Genomic DNA, 13,114 nt, shown 5'->3' with positions numbered 1-13,114 from the left:
CTGGCTGCTGGGTTCGGCCTATCTGAACAGGGGTTACTACAGAGCATACTCCAAGGGTTGTTTTTCCGGGGTCACTGTTTCAGGGCTCAGCAGATAGAACTGGCAAAACCTAACTCTTCTCAAACTGTGGGATTAGTTGGCTTTCCTCCCAATGTCCTAGCCACATAGCTGGAAGAGTTGCATCTTGCCTTTCACCTTCTACAATGTGAGTTTTCTCCCATTCATGGGTCTGCCCGGCAAGACCTGTCTTCCTCATGTCTCCTTCCACTCGGACCTGTCCCACTTGGCTTGTGAAAGCTAGTCATGCAAATGGTTAGCAAAAGAAGAATCACTTTGAAATAAAAATGCTGGTTTTTATAGTTACATTAATTTTTAAGATGTTGCCTCTCACTTAACTAATAACAAACTGCAACGAAAAGGAAGAGGTCAATTAATAGTGCTAACAGGTATCACTGGGAGCTAACTATGTGATGGGTGTCATGGGAAGTGCATATTGTGCTCCGGCTCATCTAATCCTCAGAAGGACTCTGCAAGGCAGGGACTGTTACTACCATCGGTTTCCTTGTGTGTAAAATAAGGACGCATACGTGGTAGGGTTGGTAAGTGTTCTACAGGTAGGACATGCCTAAGAATTGGCAGCTACTAGGACTTTGCAAAGACAGAGAAAATGCCAGCAGGTGTTGCGAACAAATGAATGTGTACTTCTGTGTGTGTATTAACAATTTCTCTGATTGTCAAGACTGCAAGAATGTGCCAGAAACAACTGGTCCAGGACAAGCATTGGCTAGAGCACGTGTTTCACAGTCGACAAGAGGGAGATAACACTAAAGGGGAAGAGTGGCTGTGATAGCAAAAGCGTAGTGAAATATTTTAGCGGAAGGCATCTGTCAAATAGCTCCCCAAGGAAGAGGGCATTAATGATCACGGCTTTGGACGGGCACCAAACATGCGTTTAGGCAAAATGTGGGAGGTGAACACCAGCAGCGGGAACATGGTCATGGTCAGAGGGGTGCCTCGCGGGGAAAGGATGAGCTGGCCGAGTGGAGGAGGGGCGGTGGAAGCTTCTGGACTCTGGGAGGGGCTTCACAGCGGGTCGTAGATGGAGGAACCTCTAGCTTCCTTCTGGGGACCAGCCTGTCCCGCTGAGCAGGAGCTGCCAGCGAGGCAGGCGAGGGTTTCCAGGAAGCGCAGGCCCAGGTAAGAGGCAGAATTCCCAGCTCGACAGAATCCCCGCTCTCTGCAGTTGTGGTCTGAGCTCTGATGTCTCACATAATGCAGGGCCATGAATTTGGTGCCGAGAGAATGATCTAAAGCCAGATCACATTTTCTGAGGCTCCTCTGTGGCTCCAGGACCAAGGTCAAAACCACCCTTCCATTAACTGGGTGTCATGAGAGTCCCCTTTATGTCTGATGAAGCCTCTTCTCATTGCTCAGGTCTTAGCTCAGATGTCACCTTCTCAGAGCGTCCACCCCCACTTCCGTTACTCTGGTCCTCTCGTCTCTCACTAACACTTTACCTGGTTTTCTTTCCTTTTCCCAGAACTCGTCACTGTGTGACATTACTTCTCCCAGGAGATAGTAAGCTCTGTGTCCCCAGGACCTGGGACCCAGCCTGGCACAGAGGCTCTGGAGGACTGGGGTTTGGAGAAGCACTTTGCCTTCATCTAGGGACAAAACTTTCATCTTTATAATAGATATGAAATAGTCCGGTTTAGGACATCTGATGTTCAGTTGAGCTCACCTGTGCAAGTGCCACCTGAGCTACCATTCCTTTGATCACCTCATGCTAGCTGTACCCCTGTGATGTCCAGGCACCGTGCCAGGCTCAGATGAGAAGCACAGCCCTTCCCACCCGGGCCTCAGGGGACTAGTGCAGAGGGATCACCACACGCGTATCCGTCACAGATGCTGGGTCAATCGTTTGTGTGTGGTGCAGGGAACACGGGGCAGAGATTTGACACCACCTGGGGGCAGGGGAGGCTTCTCAGAGGGTATTTCCTTCCAGAGCAAGAGCAAAGCCATAGAGGCAAGTGGGAGCCTGGCTTGGTGGAGGAACTGTCACAGCTCACCTGGCTGCTGATTTTGATGCCTTGTGGGTATGGCTAGGAAGAGCTGCGAGGGGGCAAAAAGGCAACTAGCAGAGGCTTGGCGAGCTCTGGCTGGAATACCCTGCAGGCAACGGAAGCGAGTGAGGGCTTTTAAGCAGCGCAGCAACAGGTTGAGATTTATGTCATTAAGTATGTCACTTTGGAGGCAATGGCTTAAACAGAGGGAAAGAGGGTGAGGAGGGAAGGTGGAATTGGGAGGCTATAGCAGTTATCCAGGAGAAAAAAAATCAGAGTCCAAGCTGATAGTAGGAGCATGGTAGTAATAATAGAATTACCAGCGATAGTGGAAACTAACTTTTGTTGGCCATTTACTACACATCAGGGACTATGTTAAGGGCCTTCCACGCCCGGCACCATTTGATTCTCAGGGAGGGGCCGTGGAGACAGGGGAGGAGATAAATTTGGACCATTTCGAAGGGGACTTTTAGAGGATTTGCTGCTTGACTTATTCTCAACGTGCTAAGTTTGGGTGGATCATGGTTTTCTTCCCTGGGGCAGGGAGCATGGGAGAAATAGATCTGGGGTGGGGAGGGAGTGATAGAAGGTGGCATTTGGGAAGGTTCAGGTTCCTATGGGACGTTTAGGTGAATGTGGGGCTTAAAAGTGAAGTCTAGGCTGGAGACAGACTTGGGAGAATCAGTATGTGTGTGCATGTTAACATGAGCTACTGGGTAGGAACAAAGCCTAGAAGGAAGAAACATTCTGAGGGGGGCAAAGAAAGGGGAGCTCTGAGTTGCAGAAGAAGATGGAAAAACGAGTCAGGTAGGTTGGGATGGAACCAGGAGAAAGCTGTATCATAGGAACAAAGAGAAGAGAGAACGCCAAAGCAACCTAAGTGTCCAGTCAAGAGATGAATGGTAAAGGAAGATGTGGTATATATACACAATGGAATATTACGCAGCCATAAAAAAGAATGAAAATGTTGCCATTTGCAGCACCGTGGATAGATTTGGAGGACGTTATGCTAAGGCAAATATGTCAGACAGAGAAAGACTAATACTGTCTGATATCACTCATACGTGGAATCTAAAAAACTAGTGAATAGAACAAAAAAGAAGTAGACTCACAGATATAGAGAGCAAACTAGTGCCTACCATTGGGAAGGTGTGGGAGGGACAATAGGAGGGTAGAGGATTAAGAGGTACAAACTATTAGGTATAAAATAAACTACAAGGATATATTGTACAACATGGGGAATATAGCCAATATTTTATAGGAACTATCAATGGCATATAACCTCGAAAAATTATGAATCACTATATTGTACACCTGTAACTTATACAATATTGTACAGCAACTATACTTGAATAAAAAATAAAGTTAAAAAAATTAAAAAAATTTTTAATTAAAAAAAGAAGAGATAATTTCAAGAATTGTGAGTGAGCAACAGCCTCAAAAAATGCAGGAGGTTTTAGGCAAACTGAAATCTTCAAAATGTTTATTCTACATGGCGATCAGATGTCTTGGCAACCTTGAGGAGAAGGGCTTCAAGGATGAGCAGGTGGCAGAACTCAGGGCACAGTGGATGAGAAATAAAAGGAAAAGGGAAAGGATGTTGGGTGCAGGCAGCTGTGCAGGCAAAGAGAAGAAAGGATGGACCATGTTTGCAGGGGACTTTATTGTTGAAAAAGAGTTTTGTAAATTTTCTTAACACAGGTGTCATGGTCATGGGAAGGAGCTAATAGAGAGGCAGAGATGAAAATACAAGTGACAGAAGGTATAAGTGATGGAGCAAAGAGGAAACGGGACCCAGACACCATCACAGAAGAAGACATGGCTGCAGGAGAAGTTCTAAGAATTCTAGTTTTCCAAATTTTGTTTCTTCATCTTATATTTTAAAGAAGGGTATAAAATTGACATTAAGCTTTAGCTCATCGAAGTGAAAAATGATCTTTCCACAGTCTAGTTAATTAAAATAGTAAATGCCTAAATCTGGTAATATTTTTTTCTATGTCTTCACTCCTACCACAGGTTAGTGGCCACACTCAGCCTTTGTAGAGAAATCATATAAGAGATTCAATAATGAGGATCAGGGTGGCAAATGCACAGGCCCAGGTGCTGGCAGTCTCTCCTAGATGCCCTTGGGGGACATCGATAACCACTCCCTCTTTCCCACCGCATACAGGAGCGGGGTCAGCTTCCTTCTTCAACGGCACTCACTCCATCATTCCCAACGTTAGAATAGGAAACCCACAGGCCATCCTTGATTAAGAAGCTAACGATCCACCTGGAATCAGACTCCAGCCCAGGAGCAGGATGGGATGTCTCTTAAACCATCTATGCGGATTTTAGCGGCTCTTCTGTTTGGACAAGCCCCCCACACTTTTCACTCCTCTGAGCCTTGCTTTCTTGCCAGACCTTGGAGGCCTGGACCTCAGCTGTCTTCCCCATTCAGAGCTGGCACATTTTATGTGTTTTAATCTGGGATTCTCCCTTGGCCGAGCTCCTGACTCCTCTTTCATGGACTGACGTCTGACCCCGATTTGGTCTTCACCACCACCTCCGTGGCTGACCACGCAGGGCATCCTGCTGAGCAGTTTAAACAAGATAGCTGGTCACTTGGATGGCTTCCTAGAGGACGGCTCAGCTCTTGTTCTAGACACTGTCTGCTCAGGACTCTCCCACGCTGGGAGAGTTTACCCACAATCCCTGCCCTGCTGCCTTTTCCTGGAGAGCTCGTTCCCTGGGGAAAGAGTCATCCCCGCGTTTCCCTGTTTGTGCTTCAGACTCAGGGAGCCCACAGCTAAGGTCCTCCAGGATCCCTGAGCATCTGTCCAACCAGCCCTGTCCTAGGCATCCAACACACAGCTTCCTGCCCGTCGCTCTAGCTATTATAGATGGGAAGACAGGGCTGTGTGTGTCTCCATCCCGTGTTTGGAATCTGGCGGGTGGTTAACAGCAAGTAGTTGAAAGGATGAATGAATAAATGCGTGGATGTTACAGCTGGTTCCTTTCATTCCTATATGGACTCCTTTTTCCTTTCCAAATCTTTTTGCCTGTCACTCTATCACAAGGGGGCATGGCTCGTTTGTTTTGTTTTATTGTGCTTTTTTAAAAAAAAAATAAATTTAGTTATTTATTTATTTTATTTTTGTCTGCGTTGGGTCCTCGCTGTGGTGCACAGGCTTCTCATTATGGTGGCTTCTCTTGTTGCGAAGCACGGGCTCTAGGCGTGTGGGCTTCAGCAGTTGTGGCACATGGGCTCTAGAGCACAGGCTCAATAGCTGTGGCACACGGGCCCAGTTGCTCCACGGCATGCGGGATCCTCCTGGACCAGGGCTCGAACCCGTGTCCCCTGCATCGGCAGGCGGATTCTTAACCACTGCGCCACCAGGGAAGCCCTCGCTTATGTTTTTAAAAACTTTCTTTTTAGAAGAAAGACCAAAAGAAAAAAAAATCTTTTGTATCGAGGTTGTGCAGTGGATGATAACCAACAGAAGAGAAGAACTGTCTATTTCAGGAATACAGCAAAAATTCACGGGTTCAAATGGCACAAATCCTGAATTTCTCAATTCAGCAAACTTTCTCTTTATAGTGCAAATTGCTTTTGTAAATAAGAGCAGGGAGACAGAGGATCTAAAATATTTAAAACAAATTCTGCGCTCAGCATTTCAGGAATACTGATGAATATTTAGGTATATGCAAATGACTCTTCATTTTTATCCATTTACTAAAATGGCATTTGCCATTCCTAAGAAGCTCTGTTGGTGAATCACTTGTAAGATATATTCCACGTCCCCACGAAGACATCCAAGGTCCTCCACCTCCTGTCCACTACTGACCTTGGGGAGATTTGACCCCAGCCTCTGGGCACTTAATGAGCTTAATGCTTCAGTAATGTCTGCAGGACCCTAAACACACCGGCTGATTCACACCCCATGGCCTTGTCATATTCTCATCTCCTGGAAACCCTGGTCCAGCTTCCTTTAGCTATGGTCTGTGACTTCTCTTATCGGGCTTTGTTTTTCTGAATCTCCTGGTTGGACTGACTGCCCCTCTTCTTTGTTTCCAAAGCCCTCAGCAGAATGAACCTATCCCTTGCCCAGAAACTGGGTTCTACTCACCGTGGGGGTCCCAGCACCAAACACAACTCCAAGCATAGAGCAGGCACTCAGTATGATGGAGACAGGACTGAACTCAACAGCTGCATCTCAAACATTCCACACACGAAGAGTTAACAAAAACCACCTTAACATTATTTTATGATTGAAACGGGTCTTCATTCTAATTGGCCTGAATTAGTGAGACTGCAGTGTCCTATTAATGTTCTATCATCTACCTCAGGGGATTTCCACGATATGTCAAGGGAACAACGCATGTGAAAATGGTTTTCAAGGTACTATACAAACGTGACCAGGTATTTAAATTTCATTATTGAACTAAAAGTACATTAGTTATGTCATGTTTTCTGATAGGATGATTTGAAATTAAGATTCTTTCATATTTTTATGAACACGAACACATTCTATATTCTGTTAAAATAGACGTGACTTTAAAGCATTTATTTCAAAAGCCATGTGAAGCAGAATTCCGCTCAAAGCAAACAAACAAGTAAAACTACATTGACACGAGAAATTGTGGGTGTGATGTGTATTCACTCCAGTTCTCGCCTAACTTCCAAATGCTGCAAATGGCCATGCCTTCTCCAGAACACATGTCTTCGTGGTGACCGTGACTGTAACTACGAAAGTGCTAAGCAGACTTGGGCAGAGCAGTCTTCATTCGACTGCAGGAACTTACCTTCTTGGAACTTGTAGGCATCAGTAATGTCCTTCACGCCGTCTCCTCCAACTTGCTTGGTCACGATTAATTTCCCAATGTGGGTGGTGTCAAGGGTTTCAACCACATGAGTGCCATCTTTCTTAGCTGTAATGTAAACAAGATCACTGTTGACCTAAAAACAGGAGAGGAGACCATTAGCCAGCATCCAATGTTCCTGTCACCAAAATCTCTAACCCTCAATAGTGTAGCCATGTAGGGTCCCTGGAGACAGCATTATTCATCGTGCTAAGTCATTTAAGTGCCAACCATTTCTTTCTTTCCTTTCTCTTGCTGGCAAATTCTACCTCCTAAGGCAAAGCAGAAAGTGCCCTGTCTGTTACTCTCCTTCTCAGACTTCTTTAAACTGACAGTGATGGCATGACCTACTTCCAGGAAGAAGAGAAAGTCTGCTGGGTGGCTCCTGGGAGATTTTCCTCCAGGTAGATGCATAGGTCCAAATCCATCAAGATGTATACATTAAATGTATGCATTTTAAATATCAATTTTACCCCATTAAAGCTTAAAATAATTAAAGCAAGTAAATGGAGAGAAGGAAGGCTGTGCTAGGCAGAGGGCCTGGCCGCTTCAAAGGTTCTGAGGAGGGTATTTGAGAGACGCCCGGGATTAGCTGCAGGGAACACGGGCTCTGGTCTTGGGTGTGTACTTCTAGAAAGTTACCTTGTCCTCTCTGAAACTCCGTTCCTGCTTCTATAAAATGAAAGTAATTACACTTGTTCTGCCAGTTTCATAGGAACACCTTGGGACTGAGCGAGATAGAATCTATGTGAGCACGATTCTCACAGAGGTTTGTAAACATCAAAATTGAGTAAAAATGTAATGATCACTACTAGGTAATGGGAAAACTTGATGATAGATCCCTAGCTTTTAAAGATGAGGTTTAAGAGAGCAACTTTTCTCTGCTTTCTCACAAAATGTTCTGAATTTACGTGAAGTCTGATCTCCGTTAAGGAGAAAGGAAGTAATCAATATTTATTGACCCATAATGTTTCAGGGACATTTTTAAATGATTCAATTTAAGCCCCACAGCGACAATCCTGTGAGGTAGGTACTATTATCCTTGTTTTATAGGCGAGGCACCAAGAGTCAGAGAGTCAGCAGAGTGTTTGTGGTCACATGGCTGGGAGGTGGTGGAGAAGAAGTACAAACATGGGCAGGGGCGTGCCCATTGCACGTGCCCTGACCTTCACCCTGGGTGGTCACAGCACATGCCCCGAACCTCACCCTGGGTGGTCACAGCACATGCCCCGACCCTCACCCTGGGTGGTCACAGCACATGCCCCGACCCTCACCCTGGGTGGTCACAGCACATGCCCCGACCCTCACCCTGGGTGGTCACAGCACATGCCCCGACCCTCACCCTGGGTGGTCACAGCACATGCCCCGACCCTCACCCTGGGTGGTCATAGCACATGCCCCGACCCTCACCCTGGGTGGTCATAGCACATGCCCCGACCCTCACCCTGGGTGGTCATAGCATATGCCCTGACCTTCACCCGGGGTGACCCGTACATGTTCCCTGGAGCTTCACAGCTCACTGCCTCTCCCGCATCACCCCACAGGACCATGGCACCATGTGGTGAGGAGATGCTTCCAGGCCCAGGGCCTGGGTGGTTCTATGCTGCCTCAGATTTCTGAGGGGTGATGATGCTGGCCCTGCTCCTCAGCAGAGTATCCAGGGCTTGGTGGCGAAAGGCACATGATGTGAAAGGCTGAAATGCGACACCAGGAATCAGGACAAAGAGGACAGAGCAGACACCTGAAGAATATTTCTCATTTTGGAAAACAAAGTTCAAGGAAACTTTAAATGAGCTTCCTGAGAATGTCAGCCTTCCCTCTGGAGGAGACCATGCAAGCATGGACAGCTCCCTCCTCACTTGCAAATTATAGCCACAATGATGATAAATATCCTCTTAATAAACAACTCTTACAGCAGCTTTCAGTTTTCCAGGGAGACCAGGCTAAATATGAAAGTGGATAAATCCTTGTCTCCCCTTGAGCATAGCTTAGGAAATTTATGTAAGCTAAAATCCCAGGCCAGCCCACTACACTGTCCCTTGTGAGGAAAGGAAAGGAGAAAGACACACATAAAATGGCTTTTGCATATGTATGTTGGGCGTCAGGGTTTAGGGAAAGGATCCTTTCCAAGTGACATCCGCAAGCTTTCTTTTCGGTTGCAGCCGCTAGTGTGGTGGTTCTCCATCCGGACTGCACATTAGAATCACCGAGGGGCTTAGAAAGTGTATGCGAGGCCAGCTGGATCTCTACGGTAGAACAGTCATAAGTGGAAGAAATATTGGACCTAGGCTGCGTGACTTTGGGCAAGTTACTGAATATCTCTGAGCCTGGGTTTAATTATACCTCCCTTGCAAGGCTGGCAAGTAGATCAGCAGCACCTGTGAAAGTCCTATGTTTAATTTCTTTTGAGTGAAAAGGAGTATTAGGGACCCTCTAGTCTTACCCATACATTTGAAAGGGCTCTGGTCACGCAGAACCTGGGCAACCCAACGTGAAATATGGCTATTCTCAGCCCCACCACCCCTTGCTTCTTGGTCAGACACAGGCACTTCCAAAGTGGGGTGGACAGTAGGGGGAGGGCTTTCCTACCAGGAGGAATGTATGTGTAAAGACTCTGATACGACAGCATGTCTGGATGTTTCAGGGCCCCTGGGGCTCAGCAAAGGTGGGCTGGGTCCTCAGGCTAGAGGGCGGCCTCCTGCAAACTTCTGCTTGTTGCCCAAGGAACGTAAACGTGTGTCCACTGCTGGCAGAAGCTACACTTCTCACCTCTCAAGATGGAAGCTCTGGTTTTCAGGACCCAGGACAGTGTTTGCTCTCTTCATTTGTTCCCAAGTGGAAGTAACCGCCCTGCAGGCTGTGCTGAGACGGGGGTGGTCCTTCCGGGGCTTCTGAAGGAAGGCAGTGGGTGCCCACCTGGTCCTGGAGCCTTCCTGGCACAACTGCCAGACGTCCACCCCGTGTTTGCCACTCCTTCAGCCCGTAGGGGCTGGCTACGCGGCCACACTCCTGTGTACGCCCCCTGCTGCTGCCTACGTGGGCCTCATCTCCCACCAGGACTGCCGGCACTTGAGGGTGCCATGTGACCCCTGTCTCTCTGGGATACTGCTCTCAGCAGGGTACTATGCACACGCTTTTGCTTGCTCTATTCACTCATGTATTTACTGGTGGCTGCCATGTGCCAGACCCTGCTTTCAGCGATGAGAAGCCAACAAGAGCCTACCCGCGTGGCTCTTACGTTCTAGCAAGGAGAGAAATAATAACACTGAGTCAGAGCAGAAGGACGGAAACAACAGGGCAGGTGGTGATGTTTCAGGTGGGAGGTGGTGTCACTGAAGGTCTCTTCGAGGACGTGAGCTGAACAGCGATCGGGATGCAGGGAGGGAACAGGACATGCGAAGTGGGGTGGAGGCGAGGGGAGGAGCTGTCACAGCCAAAGGAACAGCATGTGTAAAGGCTCTGACAGAAGACCAAGAAGGTCAGTATGGCTGGAAGGAAATGAGCAAGGCATGGGGGTGGAGGGGAAGCCAGGGTCCAGATCACACAGACTCTTGTAATGATTTATGCTTCAGTGTATTGTAAAAGTGATGGGAATCCATTAGAAGGTTTGGGGCAGGGGAGGGACATGTTTCTATTTACATTATGAAGGATACTTCTGGCTGGTTTGTGGAGAATAAACAGGAAAGGGGCAAGCGAGGCGGAAGCAGATGATTTAGGGGCAGACGTCCCAGATCTCAGTGCTGTGCAGAGCTCAGAGGGTAATGATGGAGATCGCTGGCGTGGTTGGATTTGTGATCTTATTGGAAGGTATTATATTTCCGGCAGGATGCCTGAGGAAGGTTAAGAAGAGAAGCCAAGATGATTTCAAAGTTTCATAGGGTATTTGAACGAATGGGTGAATTATTTTAGATCAGACTAGGGGATGACAAAAAATGGGCTGCATCTAATAAGTGGTAGGAAAATAAACAACCTGGAACTGAGAACGAAGACTCTGCACAGGAGCAGCTGCACACAGTGTACAGGGAACTGCTGGCCCAGAGCAAGGGGAGGTGTGGCTTCTGGAGCAATGGGGTGGTGACTGCGGCCCTGAGGGGCCTGTCACTGCTGCCGCGAAAATTAGCTTGGGGCCAGGGAGGGAAAACGGGTGTGTGCGTGTGCGTGTGTGTGTGAGTTTGAGTGGGACGGCGTGAGGGGGTCAACAGACACAACTAGAAGAAGCTAAGACAGAAGAGAAGCAGCAGTTCCTGATGCTTAGTGAACGTGGGAATTGCGTGGGAATGGGGAAAGTAGCCCCGACACTGAGAACTGTTCTGCTCTCTTTAGGAGCCCCAGGTCCCCAGGAGTCAGGGAGGACAGGCCGAACAGCCTCCAGAACCAAGAAACTCACCGCAGGGCTGAGGGCATGAGAAGGGAGGGGGATAGAGAAGTAAGCTTCAATCCCTGGAAGGAATCTAGAAATGGGAAGGGTAGATTTTCAAAACGGAGGAGAAGAGAAAGGCAGAGGTAGGATGCTTTTCGTGCACACCTCCCTTATTTGGGGTTGTGCTTTCACTAAAAAAGCCCTGAGAAAACCAAAGGACGTCAACGAACATGATGCTTGATCTGGCCCGGAAATGAGTAAGGAGTGACCAAGAAAGTCAGCCTGCCGAGAGGCAAGAAAAGGCACGTTCCGGCTGACGTGGCTGGGGTTAGGGAGAGGCAAGCTTAGGCAGCAAGGAGGCGGGAAAGGGAGGGAGGATGCTGTCTAGGACCTGAGTCACATAGACTCTCATTAAAGTGAAATCCGACGCGCCCCATGGAGTCCTACTTTAGGACCCTCGAGAAAAGAGTCCTCACGCACTTTTCAGCACTTGGAGCATCTCTTATAAATGGCTCAGCCCTGAAGCTCAGCCCGTGCCAAAGCAGCAATCCTACACGCTGTCAGACAAGTCTGCAGTGGGTGAGAGAGGAGTAATTATAACCTGAGCGTCCCGATGACATTCACAACACCCCGATCTATATTTAATAACAGCAGAAAGCGTTCGCATTAACAGCTCTTAGGCAATTCGCTCTTGGAGGGAGGCTGTTCCTCTCCCCTTCGCAGCAACAAAGCATAATAAAAATACAGAAACAAGGCTTGGCGAGTTTTAGAGTGATTTCCCATTAAGAAGTGCTCGAGGCATCAGAAATGATCAGAGGGCAGCTGGGTAGGATTGGATAAATCTTTAAATCTCAAAATGAAGTCGAGAGGGTGAAATTCCAAATACAGTCTGCCTGTTCTCCCAAGGCTTCTAGAAACTGTAATGGTAGGAACAGTAGAAGAGACACTGTTCCTTCTGTGTAATTCACATTTCTGCTTTGGCTTATTTCCGAAACATTTCCCAGGCCTGTCGCCGTTTGTCTGGTTTGGGCGTGGGGTAACATCCCAGCCTTCCCGTGTCCCCGGCCCGAGGCCTTCCCTTCAAGGCCGTGCTGCACAGGTTCCCGTCCCTTCCCCGTGGGAAGCCTCTCGTTTACAGGACGAGGTGCCCGTTTCTCAGGACAGAAGGTCCCATGTCTAGTTCCTTCAGCTGTCATCATTTGACGCCTCCCAGCACATCACTTTTCATGAGCCTGTATAGTTTTTGTGTGCGTGTGTGTGTGTGTGGTACGCGGGCCTCTCACTGTTGTGGCCTCTCCCGTTGTGGAGGACACGCAGGCTCAGCGGCCATGGCTCACGGGCCCAGCCGCTCCGCGGCACGAACCCGTGTCCCCCGCATCGGCAGGTGGACTCTCAACCACTGCGCCACCCGGGAAGCCCCCTGTATAGTTTTTAATTGTCTGCACATACCATTCGGAGGCTCAAGTTTTCTCCTCTGTGTAAAATGCTTTCCTTCCTCTGGCTTCTTTCTGACCCCCTTTGCCTGAATAATTACTAATCATCCGTCCAGGCTTGCTTCAGCTCCACTGCCTCCAGGGAGCGTCCCTGGCCCTCCTTCCATGGGCTCCTGTAATACTCCACTCATCGTACTGTGGCTCTCATGTAGCTGTCCTTGTGTCTGATCCCAGATCACTGTCCCTAGACAGGGTCTTGTGGCCTTTGTTGTCCTGGCTCAGCTCCCAGCTCATATTTCTCAATTAACTTAAATGCAAGTCATTTATCACCTACATTGCTCATCTGACATTTAGTTCCATAGCACCCCTTGTGTTATTGTTATTTAAATGTTGCTGTGTTTACGTACCACCGTCTC

General features: G+C 48.1%; 1 protein-coding gene across 1 annotated transcript in view; it reads right to left on the bottom strand.

Annotated features, from left to right (window-relative positions):
- Nucleotides 1-13,114, bottom strand: part of F13A1 (coagulation factor XIII A chain) — a 140,731-nt gene that overhangs the window by 26,320 nt on the left and 101,297 nt on the right. Inside the window, exon 11 of the mRNA XM_082638477.1 lies at nucleotides 6,849-7,002. Coding sequence (XP_082494603.1) covers nucleotides 6,849-7,002 — 154 coding nt within the window. The remainder of the gene's footprint in view (nucleotides 1-6,848; nucleotides 7,003-13,114) is intronic.

Source organism: Mesoplodon mirus, assembly GCF_964341445.2.
Source record: "Mesoplodon mirus genome assembly, chromosome: 12".
Taxonomy (NCBI): Eukaryota; Metazoa; Chordata; class Mammalia; order Artiodactyla; family Ziphiidae; genus Mesoplodon; species Mesoplodon mirus.
The sequence above is the reverse complement of the archived record's forward strand: the minus strand, read 5'-3'. Positions and strand labels throughout refer to the sequence as shown.